The sequence below is a fragment of the Gymnoscopelus microlampas genome (genome assembly GCF_963454915.1).
Source record: "Gymnoscopelus microlampas genome assembly, chromosome: 6".
Lineage (NCBI taxonomy): Eukaryota > Metazoa > Chordata > Actinopteri > Myctophiformes > Myctophidae > Gymnoscopelus > Gymnoscopelus microlampas.
In genome coordinates, this window is record NC_139943.1 from 42330293 (window position 1) to 42355771 (window position 25479).

The window sequence follows — 25479 nt, forward strand, 5'->3', positions numbered from 1 at the left end:
GAGAACACAGAAAATGGGGGGCCGGGGTGGGATCGGAGTTTGAATTCAAGTGGTGTAAAGTGCACTTAAGTCTCCCCTCTGACTGTTTCTCCCCACTAATGTGCGTGTTTGTGTGCGCAGAAGAGCTAATGCACTTCGGAGGAAACGGGATCTCCTCAGGGAGGAGGTGGGTACACTACACCTAAGAGAACCAGAGGAGGTCAGGGCACCCACATGCGCACAACACCCAAACCGGCACAAAGCGGTCTTTGTGGAGGCATGACACGCACTCACTAACGAATTCACTTTCACTCATTCACATTGACGCAACTTTTACCGTATACAGCAACAGGTACGCCCATACAGTGCGCTGACACAGTGGCACGGCTGAAGCTCGGGTACTTTTTTGTGGCATTAATACCGTACGTACATGTATTAAATGACCCTTGTCTTCCAGACATTCAGGCCTCTACTGTCAGAGGGCGCTCTCCCACGCAGCGTCCTCCATAACTACACAGCCAGAGATGCCTCTTCAGGTAAATGCCAACGCACCCTGGTATCACTGCTGCTAATGTCCAGTGAACACACACAAACTGGACATTATCATTCAGTACCTGGGTAGACCTGGGATAAATGAGGTGTGCGTGTGTGTGTGTCTGTCTGTGTGTGCGTGCGTGCGTGCGTGCGTGTCTGTGTGTGCGTGCGTGTGTGTTTGTGCGTTTGTGTTCATGTGTGTGTTCATGCGCGCATGTCATTCCCAGAATATTGCGGCTGCCTCAATGGCGGTTGGTGTCAAGAGGGGGGGGTGTGCGACTGCGCACAGTTCCAGGCATTGGGAGACCGCTGCCAGATCAGTGAGTAGTACTACTCACACACACACACACACACACACACACACACACACACACACACACACACGCGCGCGCGCACACGCACACGCACACGCGCACGTACAGTATATGCTCACTCACATACATACAGTGTACCGTTGTTGTCACCTTTGACTCGTCTGAAGCTTGAGACACAAATGGATCAGCTATGGAACTGCGGAGTCTCTGCTAACTCCTGGCTGATTTACCAGCAGTAGTTCTTATTATGTAACAGATCACCTCGTTAGCCAGCTTACAGCTATTTAATAATGTATCAGACAATAAGACCCTCAGTTTTATTGGAATGTAGCATTTGTAAGTTGGTTTGTGTGTGTGTGTGTGTGTGTGTGTGTGTGTGTGTGTGTGTGTGTGTGTGTGTGTGTGTGTGTGTGTGTGTGTGTGTGTGTGTGTGTTTGTACGTAGGGAGAGTCAGACCCTTGTGTCATTCAACAAGCATTAATTAGTTGTGCACACAGCAAGATTAATAACCACATTTCTCTAGATTTCTCTTTCTCTCACACACGCTCACGTGCACTACTGCTGTCTAGACCTGTCTCTGTTTCACACGCACCCACATACACTCATTCGGTAAAACTCCTCCTGCAGATAATCAATGTGACTCAGTTAATAGGATTAGGGCTGAGTTACCGACATTTTGGATTCTATACTCTGAACAGGCTTGTTATACTGTTGTACACTGTACATCAGGGGCTCTCGGCTCACAATCCCTACGGTACAGTGTTTATTTTCATTAACTACAGTAATTCAGCGTTGACACATGGTAAAGAAACAGTACTTATATATACACTATACTATATATACTTTATACATCTTATAGATGTCTGAACAGGCTTGTCCATCATGGCCTCTTTGTACATATTCCCTAGAGTGTTCATTTTAATGAACTAATTTAACTCACGTTGACATATGTCATTAAAAAAAATAGTACAGTCCTATAGATGTCTGTATCCTGCCTGAGATCAAACACTGTGGCCGCTGTAATAATAGACTCTTGAACCTGGATACAGTAGAGAGATCAAGAGAGGCATTTCATCTTAAACCCGGGCACACTACAACTTTTTTTAACCAATAAAACAATGAATTTGAAATATAAAACAGGTGCACTCCCTCTGATTGCCAGTGGGTGCTCAACTACAGTCAATACTTAAGTCTTGCATTTTTATTCCTTGGAGTGCCACTGTTTCTACTCATCTCATGGTTTTTGAGCGGTGTAGCCGCTCCTATAAGTGGGTTTGGGACCCATCCATGGCGAAAGTTTTTCTTTCCGTCGCGAAAATTTGTCTTTCGCTGTACTGTGATTGGCTGGTGAGACGCATGACGAAATGAATAACTCATAAATATCACCACTCACTTCAAAAAACGTTACTTTACGATTGGCTGTGACGTACTGTGATTGGCTAGTGAGACGCATGACGAAATTAATAACTCATAAATATCACCACTCACTTCAAAAAACTTAACTTTTTTTTTAAAAGTGAGCTTCCATCACTGTGATGACCACTGTTGTTTTTGAGCACCGAGTGGTGCAAATATACAAGTGTCACAGCAAAGGGTCTGAATACTTATCTTTGCAGGATAAGTATTCAGGATAAGGATTGCTGTGATTGGCTAGCGAGACACATGATGAAATTGACTTAAAACTTTGCTCATAAATAGCACCGCTCACTTCACACTGGGTGTGATTTTTATATTAAGCTCAGATTCCTGTTGACGGCTGATGTAGCAAAATAAAATATGTGAATCTGAGCTAAAGTCTTGCATTTTTATCTTTTGGAGTGTCGCTATTTCAAGCCGTGTGCTATTTCTTATACAAAGCAATGTAGTTGTCCTCACAGCCTGTGGGTGTTTGAGAATTTAGCTGTGAAGCAACATTTAGGTCAGTCAGTCAGGAAACCTTCTGAGTCAGCAAATGTTTTTGGATTGTGCTTAAAGGATGGTGGCCTTATTCTCTGCAATTTGCGCAGCTTTGGTGCGTGTCATCCGTGGCTGAAGACAAGTCCACGATTGTCTTATTCCCGGTCTCCTTGGCGTTAGCGGATTAGCCTCTAACCTTTGGTAGTGCTGTGGGTCATGGGTTACTCTTTAGATTTGTCGTTTGGCTTCAAATGAGGCATGATACCAGCTGACATTTTGACATAATCTGTTTGGTATGGTAAAAGATAGGTCTTACAGTTACATCCTTGACGCCAACATACCGGAAAACAGGGGCGTCCGGGTGGTGCAGGGGTAAAGTTCCCGCCCACCACTATGGAGACTAGGGTTTGATTCCTCTGTGATGCCTCTGGCTTGGCCAGGTGCTCCAATGAGCTGGCAGGAGAGGGTATTCTGTGTCACTGCATTAGTGACTCCTACAGGTTGACCAGCGTGCCTGTTCAGCAGGGAGCAGAAATGGGAGGGGCTGCTGACTACATGTTTATGGAGATACATGTTTATGGAGACCCGTTGGTGTCTATAACACCCTCCCCAGACCAAATAGTAGGGGTTGGCAGTGACAGGGTAACGTAAGGGACCATACAAACGTGGGGGAAATTGGCAAACACAAGTTGGGGAAAAAAACAAAAAAAGTTACTGATTGGCATTGAATGCGAGCAGCAGGTCCTTCAGCGCATTCGGCTCAGACCACAGGATGGTCACTGCGACACTGGGCTGAGACATGCCTCCAGCTAGTTCTTAAAGTAAGGCAGAATGAGAGGTGCCTATAGACTCTAGAGACATTGGGGCACAAGAGGAGATGAGGGCAGCATGAGTTTCTGCTGTTGTATCTTACTGACTCGCCTACCAGTGAGGTGCCCCCACCGGGAGGACGCAAAGCCTTCGTCCTACTCCTCCCGTCCAACCTTCCCTTCAGTACAAACATTACTGGGACCACCACTACAGATACTTGCAGAGGAACATTCCATATCCAGGATTTCACATTATAGACACTCTTTCTGACTATCCCTCAGTACACAAGTTCACACATTGCCTATTCAAGGCCCAATCAGACACAGTCTTGTTTGTTTTCTAATTATAAATATTAATAACGAGACAGCGGTATAATCAGAATAATACACTCTATAATTCTTTACTGTTATATTGGCAGTTTGGCACTGGTCTGCTGATCTACAGCACTCATATGACCGCAGAACACCAGTTCAGGTAATAGTTGAGCAGACAGGTACTTTTCCATGGCTAGCTATGGGGGGTTTCCAGTAATGGAGCAGCTTTTGTAGAATTGGCACTGTGGGTATTCATCCTCCATTGCAGTGTCCAAGGAGGGCTATGGGAGAAAGCCGAGTGGACTTGTACAGTATTATGTTTTATTGTGTCGTGTCCAACATAACTTGTTGGGTCATTAACTGCTGTTTATTGTGGAGGCAAACTGATTGCTGTTCTCCAAACGCCCGTTCTGTCTAAGTTAATGGTCGGTGTATCCCCCAGTACCTAACCAGGGTCAGGACAGAGACGGGATCTGTCGGTCGTGGGGTCAACACCACTATGAGACGTTTGATGGGATCTATTATTACTACCCCGGGACCTGCTCATACATCCTGGCCCAAGACTGCCAGTCAACATCTCCACAGTACACTGTCTGGGTAAGAGAGTCCTCCTACATTTACAGAAACGGCTAAAAGCAGAGTCACAGCATTCTATGTAATCGATCGATACATTAATTAATTGTATATATAAATGTATAGACTCCATGCTGAATGGGCCAAGTCAGCTGCATTGCGTGTGGGTTGCAAATTTCCAGAACAGCCAAAATGAGGGCGATATTATTCCCTGTATCATAGCTGTGTGTGTGTGTGTGTGTGTGCTTCTGTGTGCGTGTGTGCGTGTGTGCGTGTGTGTGTGTGTGTGTGTGTGCGTGCGTGCGTGCGTGCGTGCGTGCGTGCGTGCGTGCGTGCGTGCGTGCGTGCGTGCGTGCGTGCGTGCGTGCGTGCGTGTGTGTGTGTCTGCGTGTGTGTCTGCGTGTGTGTGCGCGCGCGTGTACTGTATGTGTGTGTGTGTGTGTGTGTGTGTGTGTGTGTGTGTGAGAGGAACAGACTCAATTACAGTTGATTAGTAGATATTATTAGATTGATATCTACTGCATCTCATATCAGGATAATGTATCCACTGTGTCCCTGCAGCCAGTTTATGTAAAATTATCTGTTGGTGGGATTTTCATTGTTCTTCCGGAAGGCTGCTTCAGTTTATAAACCAAGACTAATCCTTGTTAATGAATTTCAGTGTACCCCTATCTCCCTATCTCTCTCTCTCTCTCTCTCTCTCTCTCTCTCTCTCTCTCTCTCTCTCTCTCTCTCTCTCTCTCTCTCTCTCTCTCTCTCTCTCTCTCTCTCTCTCCTCTGTGCCTGTGTCTCTCGCTCCCCTTGCTCCCCTCAGGTTCACAACAGCAGAGTATGTCAAGGGAGTGTGTATTCGTGCCCACGGGCTCTCAGTCTGTTCTTCCCAGACGAGGAGGAGATCCATATATCGGGGTATCAGGTCCACCAGGGGGGTCGCAGGTGTGTGTCTTATGGGAGGAGCATGGATGAAGAGAGAGAGAGAGAGAGAGAGAGTGAATGTAAAGCAAGAGAGCTCATTTCCATGGAAGCTTTGTGAAAGAAGTTTTGCTCTGTTGTCTAGGGGTAAAGCCATTGAATACATGATCCATGTCCATCAACAGAAAATCTATCAAATTACGTTTAAATTGGATTCGTTAAGTCTAATAATCGGTTTAGTAATGTACGATGGAAAGAGGTCCAATATTTCAAGATGTATATCTGTGTTCAGGTAAAATTTACCATATTGTAGTTTGTAAATGAATGACTTATATATTGAAATAATAATTATAATCCCACAGATAGAATTGATTAACTAATGATTAGTTGCAGTCTTACTTGTGTGACCATACCGTGACTGTGTAGTATTTGTTGTGTGCGTTTGTTTGCAATCATACATGATCACACATTTGTGTGCAGGCATGTATGTGTTCATCTGTGTTTGCTTGTGTGTGTGTGTGTGTGTGTGTGTGTGTGTGTGTGTGTGTGTGTGTGTGTGTGTGTGTGTGTGTGCACACGTGCGTGCGTGCGTGCGCTTTTATGATTGTGCGTGTGTGCGTGTGTGTAATGTCAGACTAAGTTTGCCTCAGACAGTGGGTGGTGTGTTTATTGAGCGGCTGGCCGACTACCTGCTGGTGAAGAGTGTGTTTGGTTTCTCCTTGGCGTGGGACGGAGGCTCTGGTGTCTATCTGAAGATGAGCGAGGATCACCAGGGCGCCCCCTGCGGCCTCTGTGGGAACTTCAACCATGTGGCTGGCGATGACCTCACCACCGCCCGCGGTAAGACCTGCCCGACCGGCCCCCCGGTCCTCTTATGCTCCCTGTCAGCACCCACTCGCCATAGTTATTACAATGATACCACATCAGCTCAATTATAGCAGCAGAGGGACTGGGAGAGCAGCAGGGAAGGGCTGATAGTCTGCCTTTGTAGAGTGGAAGGAGGAGATATTCTTCCCCAGATGACCAGTAATCTGATCCATGGCCCCCTGCTGCTCTGAGGAGAGAACTGTCCACTCTCAGATACAGTGTGTACACACAAGGCTCAGCTCAGCCGCAATGAACACGTTTACATGGCTCCATTTGACAAGATTATCCCCTCTCGTACTAACTTATGATAATACGTTTATTATCATTATTTATTATGGTATGCCGGATACTCAAGAATTATTAAGTGTGTGTGTGTGTGTGTGTGTGTGTGTGTGTGTGTGTGTGTGTGTGTGTGTGCGTGCGTGTGCGTGTGCGTGCGTGTGTGCATGCGCACACGTGTCAGGCATCCGGACAGACGAGCCTGCAATCTTTGCCAACAGCTGGGCAGTGGACCTGCCTCACGAGCGAGCGTGTCCCTCAGTAGATCTGGACTTCACTGGCCCCTGCCAGTCAGAGTCAGACATGGATGTAAGAACCACACACTGTCAAATGCTCATTTAACTCTTGAGAGTGTACAAATGTAACCAAATGGACCCGTAAGTGTCCATTTGATGAGAATGAATGGCATTGAAGAATTAATGATATGAGAGTTAAAGCACCATACCAGTGGTACTGCATGTTTAGCATACTGCAGTTTTTGTTTTTTGTTTTTTACAACTTTTACCTTTACCTGATTTCCATATTTTGTTTAATTCAAACTTTGAAGTGCTAAACCCACCCAGGAAGTGATATATTTTGGCTAACGTTTTAGAAGATATGCAAAAGTGTTTGGCCTGGCTTGAGTAGTTTTTGTGTACATTGTATTCTCATAACTTCTTCTGTGCTGTGTGCAGGATGCCATAGAGAAGTGCAGTGCACTCCTCTTCTTCCCATTCGTATCCTGCCATGAAAACATTGACCCGAACCCCTTTGTGGCCAGCTGTGTCTCAGACCTGTGTGTGTAAGTGAAAAAAGGTCTTGAATCAGTGTAAAATGGATGTGTACGTTTGTCACCACAATCATACTGTGTGGTTTTGTCTGGGACCTAGCTGTAGGTACTTAACATGGTGGATGAATATCTACAGCATCAAAGGGGAGCCCACAAACCTAAAGGATGACTTCACCCATTTTCAACCTTCATCTTCATATAATTGGTCAACAGACTTTTTCTACTCGGTCTGTGTCTCATAGGAGGGCTGTGGACACTTCAGAAACCCACCTACCAGTGACATCATCATTAGGCAGGTTTTTTTTTTCAAACAAGATTTCACATTTAGATTTTTTTTTTCCGTAATAACTTTTTATTTGCTTTTTCATTTTTACGCAGAAAGTTGAAACATGAATGTAATCAACATATTCATACATACAGATAAACAAACACAAAAGAGCACATCAGTAATTAAATTGTAAAAGTACAGCTGGGGCTTTCCAATCTATTGAGTCACTTCCTTTACAAATCAGGGCAGAAAGATCCCTGGGCAAATAGTCTATCAGTGGCCGCCATAAGTCTATGAAGTTATCTTCCTTCTCTTTTAATTTGGCACTTAGTCTTTCCATAGGGAGTACTCTGTATACTTCTTTATACCACTGAGTTACTGACGGAGGCTTTTCGTGAATCCAATTGAATAAGATGCATTTTCGGGCCACACAGAGGAGCTTATCAAGAAGCTTAGCTCTTCTAGGATCTAGAACCCCAAATTTAGATGGCAGCCCTAATAAAAATTGCCCAGGATCTTTACAGATCTTAGACTGAAAAATTGAACTTAATTCTTTTACTACACACAACCAGAATTTAGAAATCTTAGAACACTCCGAAAAACAGTGTATATAAGTACCAACCTCAGTTTTGCATTTGATACATAAAGGGGACCTTCCAGGGTCAATTTTGTTTAGGATTTGAGGTGTCCTATGCTGTCTATGTAGTATTCTATACTGCATCTCTTTGAATCGGTTGCTGATAAAGGTAGTCTGAGAAGATTTAATGCAGTCATCCCAACAATTCTTGTCATACTCAGTTTGTAAGTCCTTCTCCCATCTTCCCACCACAATATCTATATTTTGTGTGTTGAAGCTCTGAAAATTATCATAGAAGTAAGAAATCAAACCTTTCTTCCTAGTAAAATGCATAATAGAGTCCTCTAAAGGCCCCACATTTAGATTTTTAATAACGTGAGTGGCTTTAGCATGCTAACTTTCCAGGAATAAAAAGCCTGCTGTTTCTGTTAGCTTGGAAACCCCATTGATGATGTCACTGGTAGGCGGGTTTCTGAAGTGTCCTCTGAGAGACAGACGTGGTAGACAAAAATGGTACCATTTATATGAAGGCAAGGTAGGTTGAAAATGGATGAAGTCGTCCTTTAATGTTCTTTGTACATTTCTATAAACGTGTACAACATTATGATCAATATCGATCTTTTATCTAACCTGACGAATGTCTATGTGGTTTGAAATTGTTGCACATATTTGTATGTTCAGGTGCATTGAGAGTGTTAAGTGTGCTAGCCTGACCTTGTGTGACATTGTTGCCTGTGTCAGTAATATTAGTACCGGTACATTATTTCAGATCGGACGATGAGGATACATTCTGTCGGGCCTTGGTTGAGTACACCAGAGCCTGCTCTCACGTAGGATACCCAGTGAGAGAGTGGAGGGACAGCTTCCCTTCCTGCAGTAAGTACAACCCCTGAAACCAATCTGTCAGTTCTATTCAGAGCACATTTAATTAACAATTGATTTAGGCCCCTGGTTTATGCCCCTGTAGACATCACTGCGGTCAGTAATTGGACACAGAATATCAGCCTCCAAAATCAGCAAATGGCTTGATTGAATAATTTTAAGGACATCACCCAAGGTGATAAACAGAATTGAACTCTCAAATGCTGACATAAAGTAGGGTGACTTTATATGAATAACACAAGATGGTCTTCTGTCACAGCTGTATATACACAACCAAGACACATGGAGTAGGCCACTAACACTTTGGAAAGCTAGGCTTGCATAAGCAATAAGCATGGTTTTCGTTTTACATTGATTTGGTAATGAGAAATATGAAGGACGTGAGAAGAAACTGGTATGTTCCATTCAAATCCATGCTGTATCAAAACAATGACTTTAAAGCCTCACTATGTAACTGTTCTTTAATGAATACAATTTAATTTTGTTCAATCTGTATGGTAGAGTATGTTAATACAATATAACTTATACAATTGGGGTGGTTGTATTTTGTCTCCCTGCTCTTCTATTGAGACATTTAGATTGTGTCAAAGGCCATGTCTCACCTTGACACAGGATCTGACACAATTTTTTTCCTGATGGTCAAGATTCAATTTATCCCCTGAGCCAGCAAGCCGACTCTATTAGCTCAATGGTAAAAATGTCAAGCATGAATCCAGGTTCAAATCCGGGGTAGAAGAGGAAAGTAACATAAATAGTGCTGCTTTAAATATGCCATGAAACTACAGTACAAGACTTCTGTGCATCAGAATAAATACACTTCTTTCATATTGGGGATGTTTTTTATACAAAAGTAATTGGCAAACTAATCTTAAAGGAGACTTTTGGACTAAGTTTTTCTTACCTTTTCTATGATGTTATGATATCTTAGGATGAATGGTACAGTAGAAAAATGTCATAACTCCATCCCGGGTCCGCCACAGCTTAAAACGTGCGCGGATAGGCCTTGCGCTAGATCGCATATTTTAATAGCTTTTTTTTTTTGAGAGAGAGAGATCTGACGTTCATAGTGACCGAACACTATGCAACCAAAAAAAAAAACCTAAGTCTCGCTAGACGAGATTGAAATCTCGAGATTTCAATCTCGTCTAGCGAGACTTCTGTTTTTTTTTGGACAGTGTTCTGTCACTATGAACGTCAGATCTCAAAAAAAAAGAAAAAAAAAAAAGCTATTAAAATATGTGATCTAACGCAAGGCCTATCCGCGCACGTTTTAAGCTGTGGCGGACCCAGGATGGAGTTATGAAAATGTTCTACTGTACCATTCATCCTAAGATATCATAACATCATAGAAAAGGTAAGAAGAAAAACTTAGTCCAAAATTCTCCTTTAAATGAGATTCACAGTGAAGGTTACTTGACACAATGTGGTCTATCTAGATTATCTAGAAGAAAGTAGGTAGCAGATATATTGCACTTAGCGCTAGGTATACTCTTGGTTGCTTGTTTTTGCGGGAAATGCACTTAAGACTTCTGGTGATTAGTAGTTTCGTTCCCTACCTATGTTGAATGCACTTATTGTAAGTCGCTTTGGATAAAAGCGTCTGCTAAATGACTGTAATGTAATGTAATGTAGATTGTATATATATGACGATCAATACATTTCTATCTTCTCTAATGTCTTTTCTTATCTTATGATCACCATTTTACTGGTAGGTGATTTTCACTGCGCTAGACCCCCCTCCCACAGCCACTGACCGACAGTGTAAATTGAATGTTTAAACTGCATCTATTGAAGTGCTGTTCAAATAGTTCAAAGTGGCTCTGTGCTCTTTGAAAAGATTAGCTCAAGTCCCAAAGGACAAGTGCAAGGAAAAACAATTAATTTTAGGCGAAGGTAAAATTAATTTTAGACATGCCTTAATCCATGTCCATGTAATGGTTCATTAACCTTTAACTCAAGTGTTTGTGTCCATATGCAGATGATGGCTGTGAGGAAAGTTTTGTCCATAGAGACTGTATCAGTTGCTGTCCACCAACGTGTACATTTGAGAAAGAGTGTCTGGGAACCAACCTGCATTGTCTGGACGGATGCTACTGTCCCGATGGTATTTACACAAACATGCTGCATTCACTACATCATGTATCCCCACATCCACATTGTTCTAATTTAATTGTTGTGGTTGTTCCAGATCACATGCCGTCTTCATCTTACCTCTCTTTCTAACCATCTGTGTTCCAGGTCTGATCCTACAGAATGGAACGTGTATCGCGGTCTCACAGTGTCCGTGCGTTTACCACGGGACGTCCTACACACAGGGACACGTGCTGGAGCAGGGCTGCAACGTGTGGTGAGTGTGTGTGCGTTTGTCTGTGTGTGTGTGTGTGTGTCTGTAGTTGTTCTGTACAAACCAACTTTAAGTTGCTCTGATGATAGGCTCTTAGCCGAAACGCGTAAGCATTCGTTTATCGCTCTCCACTGAGAAAACCCATTGTTGATGCGGAACCTCTTTTTCATAATCAACTTAATGTTGTGTTTGCAGTGTTTGCCTGGGAGGAGTGTGGAACTGTACTGAGAACAACTGTACTGGTGAGTTCATCCTCTGCTCTCCACATCAATCAGTTCCATGACTAATGTTTGATTATGAGGATACAGGGTTCATTAATGTTAGCAATCAATCTATTCTCTGCCTTTATCTGTCTGTCTGTCTGTCTGTCTGTCTGTCTGTCTGTCTCTCTCTCTCCCTCCATGTCTCGCAAGCTTTGTTGAGGGTGCATACTGTTGTATATACTATTGATGGAGCTTCTTTTTGTTTGTGATGTCTACCCTGCCGTATCATCTGTACTTTCTCTTGCCCTGTAACTGTATCTGAACTGCTGTGTAAATGCCTTTGGTTGACTGAATCTCCCTTGCGGGATCAATACAGGCCTTATCTTATCTTTTCTTATCTTATCTCCCCTCTCTTGCTTCCATTCTTTCTGGCTTTTCTATCTATTCCTACTTTATGACTTTCTCTTTCTCTCTCTAGTGGAGTGTTCTGTGGTAGGAGATGTATTTGTGACGACGTTTGACGGCAGGATGTTCCTGCAACCGGGGGCGTGTCAGTATGTCCTGGCTAAGAGCCGCAGCAGCAGCAGATTCACAGTCACACTGCAGTACACTACCTGTAGTGAGGTAGTGCACACGCCCCACGCACGCACGCACACACGCACACACACACACACACACACACACACACACACACACACACACACACACACACACACACACACACACACACACACACACACACACACACACACGTGCTCACACATGCTCACAAATGCACAATTTGAGTACAAACACACACACAAATGCACAATGTGAGTGCAGACACACACTCACACACACATGGACATAATCATTTGTACACAGTGGAGGAATACACACACGCATAAACAGTACAAATTCATTACAGACACTCAAATACACACACGCTTACAGTATGAATATGGATATGTGTATGTGGACACACACGCACACACTCACAGACAGACGCATGCATGCAGATACATAATCTTTCACAAAAACATACACACAGACATACATGCACAGACACACAGACAGACTCACATACACACAATTAATGTAGCATACTTAAGCAGAAATAATGTGCACGTACACGCACACACACACACGCACACGCACACGCACGCACACACGCGCACGCACGCACACACGCACGCACGCACGCACACACACACACACACACACACACACACACACACACACACACACACACTGCAGCATACCACCTGTGGAGAAATATCATGCTTTCTCCCACAGAGTAGACACACGCGTAGCTCTCACACACTGCAGTGGTAGCTAACCTTCTGTCTTGTGTGTCCTATGTGTGTGTGTGTGTAGCACCAGGTGTGTATCCAGTCAGTGACCGTGGTGTTGGACGAGGACGTAAGTCGTCAGGTGACTTTAACCAGAGAGGGAGAGGTGGTGGTGGGGGTCAATCCAGCACCTGTCCTGCCCTATACAGATGGTAGGCTTCACACATCCTCACAGTTTCACGTCACACCTTCTGTTTTACCCAGAACAAGCACAAATACATTGAAGCTCACGACGCAGTGTTGTGGCCATTTGCGCATACGCCCAGTGGTGGAAAAAGTACTCACATTTTGTTCTTAAGTAAAAGCATCAATACTGTAATATAGAAATACTCCGTTACAAGTAAAAGTTACTTGAGTAAAAGTACAAAAGTATTGGCATGAAAATGTACTTAAAGTACCAAAAGTAAAAGTACTCATTCTGCAGAATGTCCCATTTCAAGTTTTCATTTGTGAAAGATTTCTGAAAATATATATTCCAGGGCTCAAAATAGATTTTGAAATCCTTTTTCTTTGTGTACCTGTACCAATTTTTAACTTGTGAGAGTCACAATTTTCAACATAACAACGACCTGAAGCGTGATCATCTGTGCCATGATTTAGCAACTGTGCAATTGCCGAAATCGTTAATAATTTATGAGAGCAATTCCTGATATAATAGTTACAGTGATATACATATACATAGCCACAAAAAAAAAGTTGAAGCCTATTGCTGGTCAACAAACAGTTACATTGCCTTTATCTATCGACCTCTGCTTCTACTTCTGTTATATCTTCTGCTCGTACATATACAACATTGTATACTGTATATTATATGTTCAATATACTACTACTGGTATACTTTATGTTCTGTATATTTGTCTTTTAAATTGACATTTGTATAGCTTTCAATTTTGGCAAATTGTATTTGTAAAATGTTCAGATCAGTTCAACACACATGAATAACCATAACCCCTTGAGATCAAAGACACAAATTAAATTTCCCTGGGATCCACTTAAATGACCACCCGTGGGTCCCCGGCCTCCCGGGACTCACTACATTAAAAACCGTTCAACATCACTGAGTAGGAGAAGTCTTTCAATGTGTTTTCTTCAGCACAGTGGCAGGAAAAGACTGAATGTACAGTAATGTCTGTGCTTTGTCGCCTGCACGCGTCGCAATAGATGCCGTGGAGGTGCGAAAGCTGACGTCTGTAGTCACACAGCTGAAGGCGAGTATCATCGGGCTGCGGCTGCAGTACGATGGCCGCGGGGGACGCCTCTATCTGCATCTGGACAGCCACTGGCACGGCGCCACACTGGGCCTGTGTGGAACCTTCAACGGCAACCTGCGGGACGACTTCCTGTAAGCCAGCCCTTCTTCTCTTGAATTTAATTTTTTACATTTTTCGTGGATTGACACCCTGCTTGGTCATGCTGCAGCATCACACAAAAGTTTCAAAAGTGGCAAATATGCAGGCTCAAACCACGGTGCGAAGCGACGTGTTCTGTGCTTGTAGATCTGCAACTTTTGATGCTTCTGAATTTTAATCCTGAAAAGTAATTGTTTTGGACCACAAAAAATAAGAGAATTTCAAAATTGGTATGGTTGGGATAGATATACGTATCATGTGTTTGTGTAGGTCTCCAGCTGGTATGATCGAGGGCACGCCTCAGCTCCATGCCAATGCCTGGAAGGTGTCGTCTGCTTGTGTGGCTCCCGTCAACCTGCCCAATATAGACCCGTGTGAGATGAACCAACACAACTGTAAGGCTTTCCTTCTTATCTCCATGTATCGATCCTAATGCTCACTATAGGACAGCATAATTTCGGTATATTGGTTTCTCCGAGACGGGCTGGGGATAGCTTAAGAGATTACATAATTGATGTCGGATAATGATGTCAGATTTTCAAGCTATCCGCAACCCATCTCTGAGACACAGAGCGTGTTCTTTTAACCACTTTAACCTTCGCGTCCCTATTTAGCTCATGTCATTTATTGGTGGACGTTTTCATACATTTCTGAAATTCTTTTGTAAATAGCTGATCTACTGATCTATTATATTTCAATATTTTCCGAGAACCGAAAAACCACAGATATCTTTATCTGTCTGACTGTGGGTCTCCAGAGGACGCACCAATTCTGGATTTTTGAAGCTTCGCGTCACGTTTGTGATGCTTAGCCAATAAATGTTCCTGATTGGCCAACCTGACTGTCTGCTCACTGCCAGTAGAGGGCGCTTTTCCGCAGGTTCGTGGCTTTACTTTTTGTGTTGATATCCTCATTGGGGAATCTTAGATCGCTTCATTTAAGAACTGTGTTCCAAAAATAAACACACCACCCTGGCGATTTTACTCACATGGATATGAATCATCGACTGAAGGTGTAAATGTACACATTTACCCAAAGAGTAACAAAATATAAACACTAGAAACGAGTCAAACAACCCAAACCCATGAACGCGGCTGCTGAAGGGACAGTGATATCAGACCCGGAAGTAGTTCTTAAGACTTTTAAGGCAGAATGAATTCCATTTTCACCAGAAACAGACTGTATCAAATATGAATGAATATCATAAACGATGCAGAACCACCCCCCTGACAAAAACGCCAGGGTGGTGTGTTTATGTTTGGAACACAGTTCTTATATGACGTGATCTAAGATTCTCCAATGGGGATTTCAACACAAAAAATAAAGCCACGAACCCGTGAAATAGCGCCCTCTAGTGGCAGTGCCGTCAAACTTCAGTGCTCTATAAGTGGAAACGTGTTCAATGGAACAGGAAGTATGGGAGCTGTAGTCATAGTGAGGGAAGCGAACAAAAGCGGCATCAAGCAAAATGCAAAGTGCGTGGAGCTGACAACATGAGTACATCACATAACAGGAGTATATTGCACAATGGGTTGGGCGTGTATTCCCCACTTGCTTTGTTCCCAACTTGCATGGCAAGTAGTTCTAGTACGATTAATTGCATGAGAGAGACAGCCATCTGCCCCACAATGCACCATGCTGTACATCCTGACCTTCAGCGTGTATGGTGCATTGGAGGGAGGGCGACGTTCTGCTGAAATCAAAATGTAAATACATTTTTGAGTTCTCATTAACACTTTTGTGGGACATGTGGGAGCATTTTTCACCACACGCACGCACGCACGCGCGCGCACGCACACACACACACACACACACACACACACACACACACACACACACACACACACACACACACACACACACACACACACACACACACACACACACACACACACACATACACACACAAAAGAATAACTTTTTAGATATGCCAATGAATCTATTGTACATAAATGATCGTGCATAATACATCCCCTCCCAATTGTATTAAATACCGACCAGACCTGAGGGTGTATAATGATTGAAATGTTATGTCAAATATGTATGTATATATGTATGTGTGTGTGTGTGTGTGTGTGTGTGTGTGTGTGTGTGTGTGTGTGTGTGTGTGTGTGTGTGTGCGTGTGCGTGCGTACGTGTGCCCTCGTGTGCGTGCATGCATTCTTGTGTACGTACATGTGTGTTTGTTGCAGTGTTCTATGCCTCTCTGTGTGACGTGATGCTGGGCAGCGTATTTGAGCCGTGCCACGGCTACGTCAGTCCCTCTGTCTACCAGCAGCAGTGCCGCAACCAGGCCTGTCGCTGCGGGAACAGCTGCCTGTGCACGGCGCTCGCACACTACGCCTACCTCTGCTCCAAGCATGACGTGGACATCAACTTCAGGCCTCACGTCTCTGAGTGCGGTGAGTGTCTCATGCCTCCTTCAAGAACTTCATTTTTACTCTGTCGTACCAGTGTTGATTTTGACAATACAATTTTGTTTTAGTTTTAGTCATAGTCTTTTGAATAAAAATCCATTTAGTTTTAGTCATATTTTAGTAGGGATGTTCGATATTATCGGCCTCCCGATATTATCGGCCGATATTAGCATAAAAATCGATATCGGAAAATATCGGTTTTTGATTTTTTTTTTTTTAAATAATTTACAGTAGTTCTTACAGTATGGTGTGTGTGATATGAAATTTGAGCTTACCCTAATCACAATAATCCCCGCATATATCGGTATCGGTTGATATCGGTATCGGTAATTAAGAGTTTGACAATATCGGTATATCGGTTATCGGTAAAAAAGCCAATATCGGACAACCCTATATTTTAGTCATCTGAAATGTTTTAGTTTTTGTCTAGTTTTAGTCGACTAAATACCATAAGATTATAGTCGACTAAATCTACAGTTGATTTAGTTGACAAAAAAAATATTTTGGCGGTGTCTCGATGGCGTCGCAATACCTGATTTTACACTTGGTTGCATGCTGAAAATAGCCGATCTACAAGCTCACAACTGCGACGCGTTGTGAGCTTGTAGATCTGCTATTTTCAGAGCGCAACACCTGAGCGCAACCAAACATAAAATTACTTGTCTTTCAGTTCTACTGGATCTCTTCTCCACTCGTTCCTCACTAACATTTTAGTCTAGTTTTGTGACTGACGAAATTGTCAGTATATTTAGTCTTAGTTTTAGTCATCATAGCTTAGTTTTTATTTCGTTTTCGTCAGTGAAAAAAGGTAGTCGACGAACATTTTTCATCATAGTTTTAGTCGACGAAATCAACACTGTGTCGTACAACCGTGTCACTAATTGTCGATTGTCAACAAGAGCCGATCGTATTGGCGGGCCTTCACTCAGTAGAACCAGTAGAAAGCCTAGAAACATACCCTACTTTATCATTAATATTAAAATTAATGGGACCATAATTTACTAAACGTATATCATAATGATTTAAAAAGACTTGCGAAACTAGCGATTGAAAACATAAAGTGTTTATGAAAAGGTTTACTAAGGTAATAAGATCAAGTGTAAAGTTTTCCCCAAAACCTCATTGACTTCTATTGAGATTATAATGTATCATGACCACCGAAGGTGAAATTGCGACATCTGCTAGGCCATTATTAGGAACAGCAGGCTGAACGAGAACCCGGAAGTGAGCTTCAGTTCCAGCGAAGTGGGTTTTTGCCGCTTGGGGTGTACACGTGCGTGTGTATACAATATGTGTGTTTACATGTGTCCGTCTGTGGGCCTGCTAAAGTTTACATTACAGGGAAGGTGTTCATGTACAGTGTGTGTGCGTGTGTGCGCGCGCACGTGTGTGTGTGTGTGTGTGTGTGTGTGTGTGTGTTTACAGGGGTGGTGTGTCTGGGAGGCATGCTGTATCACTCGTGCTTCTCGTCCTGTGGTCGGTCCTGCCGCGCTCTGTCCAGCTCAGAGACCTGCGATGACCACGATTGTGCTGAAGGGTGTGGCTGCTCGCACGGCAGTTACTTTGATGACGTACGCCAGCGCTGCGTGCAGCTGTAAGACATTCCCAACTGTACACACATATTAATGGTGGTCAAACATACAGTACAGGTTTCTCGAACATTTCATGCCAAGGACCCCAAATGTATTTGGCCATGGGCCCCATCTCAAAATATTTTGTGCCAGGGAACACCTAACAGAAGATTTGTGTTGCCAAATGATCAAATTATATATATAAAAAAAAAAAATGAATCGATATAGAGATTGTAGATATAAGTATAAAATAGGGACGGGTTAAAGTGGTTAAACTGGTTGGCTGCCTTGATTTAAGGCAAGACATGCACGTGCACACATAGACATGAAAGGGGTCTTGAGCCCCTGCCCTTTTACCCGTCGCTAAAATAGTGCCTTCTCCACTCCAGACTGAAAAAATAAGGATACATTTCAACTGCCCCTAGCGGCCTAACGGTAAGGCCGACAGAAATGACAGTGGGTGTATTGGGTGCAGCTCAAAGTTAACTTTCCTCATGTATCTAGTTCGTCGCCGTACGACCTTCCTAGCCTGTGTTATTAAAGAAAAACGACAATGGCGACAATGGCCAAAACTCAATCGAAAATCGGCGATCAAAAACCGGCGAAAGGAATTTGGCCATTATCTCTGGAACGGAAGGTCCAATATGCTCAGTTGAAAGCTTATTGGGTTCCTGACTTTGAGGACATTAAGCACGCTATGATACCTTTTCGGATTTTTCGGGTTTTCGGGCCTAAAAGTATGGTAAGTCCAATCCAATCCAATAGGTGCCCTTTTGAAATTCCAGCCCCTGCCTCTCCAAATCCTTCTGCACGTCCCTGAGGCAAGACTTAATATTGAACAACTTGATTTGATTGACATGTCAGACAGATACATCATGATGAACTTTCTTACCCTCAGGGTATGGTTGCAAGGACCAACACCATTGATTTCCCTCATGGAAAGGAAACATTAATAATATTACTGTCCATAGTTGGAAAAGCAACCGACCGAGAAATGCTTTTTGGAAAGAGAGTTGACACATACTGTATAACGCCAGTATTTAAAAGGTATCAATTCCAGTCACCTGGACTTTAACCAAGGCATTTTTAAACTGCCAACCTATATTGCCATCACTACCGCTAGCGGTATGTCATGTTTATTTCAATGCTATATCATTGTAACTTTTCCCATGGACATTTCTGTGAAATGCTACTGACTAGACACTTTTGATTCCCGCTTCCTGTAGTCTGCTCTTGGGATAGACCAAGTACAGATCCCCTCAAACTTACCAAGAATGCTATTAAACAGCTTACATTTAGGGAAATGGAAAAATCTGCTTTGTCAGTCCCTGCCTAATACCAATGCCCATGTACAATTTTAGATAGATTGTAGGAGAAAAACGTATGCAGACAAACCAATTCCAAGTCCAATTCTTTCAATTCAACTCATTCAACCATCATCAGGCATTATTATTAATAAACCGATGACTTTTGTGTGGTTCAGGTCTCAGTGTCACTGCTATTCCATGGGCGGTGTCTCCCAGCCAGAAGAGGTCACCTTCAGTGCTGCTGGACCCTGGTGAGTCATCGTCATTACTCTATATTACTGACTACCACAATTATTGTAACTCTGCTACCTGTTACTGTACTCACAGTGTCAGTACTCTGTACCGTGTCCTATACTGAGACATTAAATAAGGGTTTGGGTTTCAAAATACAATAAAATACAATTAAAAATGGTTAAAAAATAGTAAAAAGTAAGACCCTGGAAAGACATTTACCGTTTCATGTTAAATGTATTTTAGATATATTTTGTTCCATTCAAAACATTTTCACTTTATACATAGGAGTGTACAAATAGTATTTTTTGGACATTTTGGTTCTAATGTTAAAACCTGAAATTCAGGGAGAGAGACAGTGCTAAAACTCTGCCGCCTCTCGCTATTACAGTTTACGACACACCACTACTGCACTGTCACTCTGTCACTTTGAGGACACGATAAAACAGCTTGAGTGACGATTCTCACTCAGATGAGATGAGAAACGAGTAGCCCTTAAACCTAGCCTTGTCCTTGATGACTTTGCTCTCTCTAATCCCACTCACTGTCTCTCTCTATCTCTCTAAACCTCCCCACCACCACTAACCCCACTCTCTCTCTACCCCCCCCCCCCCCCCACTCTGTCTCTCTCCTCCTCCATCAGCCTGTGCCGAAATGGGAAGTTGGAGTGTGTGCAAGAGGAAAGAGGTAAACCCCCACCCGCCCCCTTCCTCTCCTCCCGCTCCTAACTTTCCTCCCTCGCCGACAAACAAAGTGCCGTTTCAGGCCGTGCTCCCGTCTGCTGAACCCAAGAGCTTTATATGTCTGAAGTCGGAGCTTGTTTCCCATGATGCTTATGGGGGTTAGAGGGAGGGAGGGGGGCTGGTTTCCTTAAGTCTGTGTGTACAGTGTGTGTGTGTGTGTGTGTGTGTGTGTGTGTGTGTGTGTGTGTGTGTGTGTGTGTGTGTGTGTGTGTGTGTGTGTGTGTGTGTGTGTGTGTGTGTGTGTGTGTGTGTGTGTGCGTGTGGTTGTGTGTGTGGTTGTGTACAGTACGTGTGTGGGTGTGTACAGTGTGTGTGTGTGTGTGTGTGTGTGTGTGTGTGTGTGTGTGTGTGTGGGGGGTGTCTGTGTGGGGGTGTGTGTGGGGGGGTGTGTGTGTTTGTGCGCATGTGTGTGCGAGTGCAAAAAAAATTTGCACTCTGTGATTTGGGTCTGGCACCGCTCCATAGAGAATCCATTTCCTGCTCCAGGAGACGTGGGTAACCAATCAGGGCCCAGTATTCGAATATGGGAGACTTTAATTGGTAGTTGGTTGTAGGTCTAACCATTTGCGTCGAGGGCCATTGTTTTGATCCCGCCCCTTGGGGAAATAAACGTCCTCATGGAAGCACCAGACTCATATCCACGCAGTGATATAGTCTAGCTACGCCAGGCTATGTTAATCATTGTGTATGTGACTATGCGTGCATGCGTTTGTGCCTGTGCGTGTGTGTCTGTGTGTTTCAGAGGAGGAGATGGTAGAAACGGGGGAATGTCCTGAGGGGAAGGTGTACCACAGCTGCGCGGAGCGCCGGAGGCTCCGTACAGGGGGCGTGTCCTGCGAGCCCACCTGCCGGAACTTGATGTTGAACCTCACCTGTCCTCCCAACACACCTTGCATCTCCGGCTGCGTCTGTTCTCCAGGGTAAACGCAAGGACTCACCGCTTCTAAAAATAAACCCTTTCACTGGAAACTGTAACTACCTTTCACATCATAACTAACCCATTAAGACCAGAAACGCATCTGTGTGTAATGTCTTTGATTTCTTTGGCTATTCAAAAATAGCAGAAAACAAACTCATAGTGCGGCACCGACTGCCGCGCTGCGAGCTTGTAGATCTGCCATTGCTTTAGAAAAAAAAACGTGAAAATGTGTCAAATCTTTGAATATACATATTTTTTAAAGCAAACATTTTTTAACTCAAATCTTTGCTTCTGGGAGAGTCCCTGGAACAAAACACTTTGAGATGGGGGTCCGCTGCCAAATACATATCATTTTGGGGGTCCTTGAGAACCACTGATATAGAAACATACTTTAGTAGACATTTGTAGAATCCCCAGAAGCAAAGAAAAAATATATAAAGATTTGCACAAATTGTCAAGATTAAAAAAAATAAATAGCAGATCTACAAGCTCACTACGAGCTTGTAGATCTGCTATTTTTTTAATAGCCAAAGACATCTATCAATGACACACAGATGTGTTCCCGGTCTTAATGGGTTAAGGACTTTGTGCACCGTACTACTTTTATGACTTTGAATGCGTTCGCTGTGTGTTTGACTCTGTTAGGGGCTGAGTCCTGGTGACCTTCATAACTCTGGACAGTGTTCAGAGAGAGCTCCTTGTCAGAATTGTATGTTCCTGTTCATGTGAGATGTGTTTCGCCCCTGTAGCTTGGTGCTGCACCGCGGGGAATGCTACTATCCCGAAAACTGCCCCTGTGCCTGGATGGGCCTGGAGTATCTGCCTGGAGAAACTGTCGAAACCCCATGTTACAGATGGTATAGCCCTCATACTGTACTATGATCTGGCACGCATCCATTATATACCTATATATATTGTGTTCTTCAGTATGTTTCAAATCTTTTTTTATTGTGAAGCACAGGGTAGGATTATACATTTCTGTTCATATACATGGATTGCTTCCTTTTTTTTTTACAAAAATAAACAGACACAAAATGGACAGGTAACATGAAAAGAATACACTCAAACTTAAGCAAAAAACAAAGGGACCCCCCCGCCTCCCTTCCCCCTCCCCAGAAGTGCTGCCCCAGATTACGTGCGACACGGGTCATCCACAAGGATTAGCCTTTCAACCTTTAAGACAGGAGACTAAAGGCTTCCAAATCTTTTCAAAATCTTTCAGTTTGTCTTTGAGTATGTGTTCTTCAGTATGATACAGTAGATTTTTTTAATTGTTTAATTGAACAATATCAACTACATTCAATATTATTTTCAACAACGTATGGCAATATACATGATTTAAAAAATAGATTAGAATAGAATAAAATAGCCTTTATTTATCATTGCACACTGCACAATAAAATTCAGTGCAACCCCTCAGTAGTAGATACAATATAGATAAATACACCAGCAACAATCAATGCAGCATATAAAATTCTACACAAAAACAACTTTTGAAAATCCTTATTAAGAACGTTTCATAGAAAGTTATGTTATAATATCCATCAAATATCTACAGTAAATGCATATTGACGTTTACTGTAGATATTGTGCTATTGCGTTTAAGCCATTTCCCTCCAGCAGTATTAGTACAGAATATTGTTGATGTGGTCATTCATAATATAACGTCTTAGCATTTACTGTGCAATTCTCAATTGAACTGTCCCCCCAATGTATGCTGCTTCTTACAGTATGTCTTTTATGTCTTCTCACGTCCGTCCACCTTCTCCGTGTCCACAGTGTATGTCACCATGGCTTCTTCAACTGCAGTTACTCGCCCTGTCCGGCGGTGTGCACGGTGTATAGTGACAGACACTACCATACCTTTGATGGCCTGGAATATGACTACTACTCTGACTGCCAGGTCTACCTGCTCAAAGTGAGTGAGGAATGTGGTGTGTGTGTGTGTGCGTGTGTGTGCGTGTGCATGTGCATGTGCGTGCGCACGTGTGTGTGTGTGTGTGTGTGTGCGCACGCGCGCGCGCGTGTGTGTGTGTGTGTCTGTATGTCTATCTCTCCATCTGTGTCTTGGTTCCTGTGCTCAAGAGCGTAGATATGGACATGCATGTTTACTGTGTTGCGCTGGAAAATCAATTCTTGTCTAATGGAATGGAATGAAGTGCAGTCACAATAGAGGGCAGATGGTGAGTGTGTGTGTGTGTCAGGGAAGTGTACGCGAGTGGGAGTGAGCTGGTATGTGTTTAAGGGCAAAGGAGGAGCATCCTGGACATTTCCTGGCCAAGACAGATTGGGATCTGGGAAAGCAGATCCAAGGAGCTCGTTTTCTAATCTTGGAAGAGAAAGTGGCTTTTAATTAGAGCAGATTGAGGTGTGTGTGCATGTGCGCGCGCGCGTGTGCTAGAGAGGGAATATAAGAGTGTGTTCGTGTGTGTGTGTGTGTGTGTGTGTGTCCACGTGCACGCGCCAACGTAATGCAAGTGGACGTAGTGCAAAGCTGTAGCAACACAAAGGCAGCACTGTTCACCACAAACCCCAGGGCTCCTGCGCTCCCAGGGATATAGAATTAGAATTAGCAGAACAGGCATTCCGATTCAAACAGAACGGACCGACCGGCCACTGCGCAGACCCCGGGAGAACGAAGAGGCCGGTCTGGGCCATGTCTTTAATAGCCTGGAGCTGCTTCCTCTTCTTGTCACCTTTCCCTCGACCACACTGATAGCATTGAGCTGAACTGGCATCGGGTTCCAAGTTCGCATCCGTCCTCCTATGGCTATCTCGTTTTCTACACTATATAACGTATCCCTTGTGCGGAACCGGCAAACCACTAGCATTATGGTATAAGCTAATGGTCTGCTTTTGTATAGATGGCCTTTTTCCAAAGTGCTTTAGTGTATTACATTCGCCAAGTCACGCCACCGACAGTGGAGGCAGCCATGCAAGGTACCAATCTGCCTGTCTGGAGCAGTTAGGGGTTCAGTGTCTTGCTCAAGGACGCTTATAACATACGCTCATAAAATGGCGCTCGAGTGGTACAGTGGTAAAGACCCTGCCCACCACCACGGAGGGTGTGGGTTCGAATCCACTGTGGTGCGTCCGGCTTTGTCGGGCGTCTATACGAACACAATTGGCCCGTGTTCAGGGGAGGAAAGCCGGGCGGGGAAGGTGATTTTGGCCATTGCACGTATTCCTACGGGCTGGGGCGGCACCTATCAGCGGGGAGTGTTGGGCGGGAGGAGTAGGACGAAGGCTCTACGTCCTCCCGGTGGGGTTTCCTCACTGGTAGGTGGGTCAGTAGGATACAACAGCAGCGACAACACAGAAATGTGTGTGGGGAGGAATTAATTGGCATAACGACTAAATTGGGGAGAAAAAGGGGTAAAAAACATATTGGCTACTCTAAATTAAAAAAAAAAAGAAAGGGTGCTTACAACACCTGGAGGAGGGGGGATCAAACCGGGAACCGTGCAATTCCCAGATGGATACTCCACCTCCTGAACCACTGCCGACCCCTTAACGGGGATCCTATAATGTAGTAATAATAAACTAGTGCTGTGAACAGTCTAGAGTAATGGTTCTCAAACGTTTTATTGTCATGGACACCCAAATTGATATGTATTTGGTCATGAATACCCATTTGAAAATATTTTGTGGCAGGGGATGTACGAAAAATAGAATAGGATAAATACATTTGGAACCCCCTGAAGGACCCATAGGAGTCCACGGACGCCACTTTGAGAACCAGGTGTTTAGAGTGGAAAGAAGAGACAATGGGAAAGAGAACACTTAGACTTATAGAGACATCACCCTATGATAGCGCATTGCAATAACCATGTAATTGTGATCATTCCTCTTTGTTTGTCCTGTCTCCAGAGCGTAGGAGAGGCCGAGGTGTCCGTTGTGGCCCAAAACAAGGACTGCTATGAGAGTGGCATTGTCTGTATGAAAATACTGGTCATCCATGTGGGATTGACCAAGATCTACTTCACAGACAACTCTGGCACCCCTGTATGTACCATGTATACATGAGAACACAGTTCAATTTAAAATACAGTTCAGTTAACACTCCGGATTGTACTGTGTACAGACTTAA

The 25479-nt window shown here is 43.7% G+C and overlaps 1 protein-coding gene across 1 annotated transcript in view; it reads left to right on the forward strand.

Moving 5' to 3' along the window:
• otogl (otogelin-like) overlaps positions 1-25479 on the forward strand; it is a gene marked incomplete at its 3' end in the record, with an annotated part of 63177 nt that overhangs the window by 993 nt on the left and 36705 nt on the right. Inside the window, exons 3-26 of the mRNA XM_084059581.1 lie at positions 121-166; positions 437-515; positions 741-833; positions 4290-4444; positions 5235-5356; positions 5967-6172; positions 6663-6787; positions 7153-7259; positions 8862-8968; positions 10953-11078; positions 11213-11321; positions 11514-11560; positions 12000-12145; positions 12878-13004; positions 14014-14194; positions 14472-14596; positions 16394-16603; positions 18044-18212; positions 19673-19747; positions 20371-20414; positions 21213-21390; positions 22139-22246; positions 23169-23307; positions 25260-25394. Coding sequence (XP_083915707.1) covers positions 121-166; positions 437-515; positions 741-833; positions 4290-4444; positions 5235-5356; positions 5967-6172; positions 6663-6787; positions 7153-7259; positions 8862-8968; positions 10953-11078; positions 11213-11321; positions 11514-11560; positions 12000-12145; positions 12878-13004; positions 14014-14194; positions 14472-14596; positions 16394-16603; positions 18044-18212; positions 19673-19747; positions 20371-20414; positions 21213-21390; positions 22139-22246; positions 23169-23307; positions 25260-25394 — 2959 coding nt within the window. The remainder of the gene's footprint in view (positions 1-120; positions 167-436; positions 516-740; positions 834-4289; positions 4445-5234; positions 5357-5966; positions 6173-6662; positions 6788-7152; positions 7260-8861; positions 8969-10952; positions 11079-11212; positions 11322-11513; positions 11561-11999; positions 12146-12877; positions 13005-14013; positions 14195-14471; positions 14597-16393; positions 16604-18043; positions 18213-19672; positions 19748-20370; positions 20415-21212; positions 21391-22138; positions 22247-23168; positions 23308-25259; positions 25395-25479) is intronic.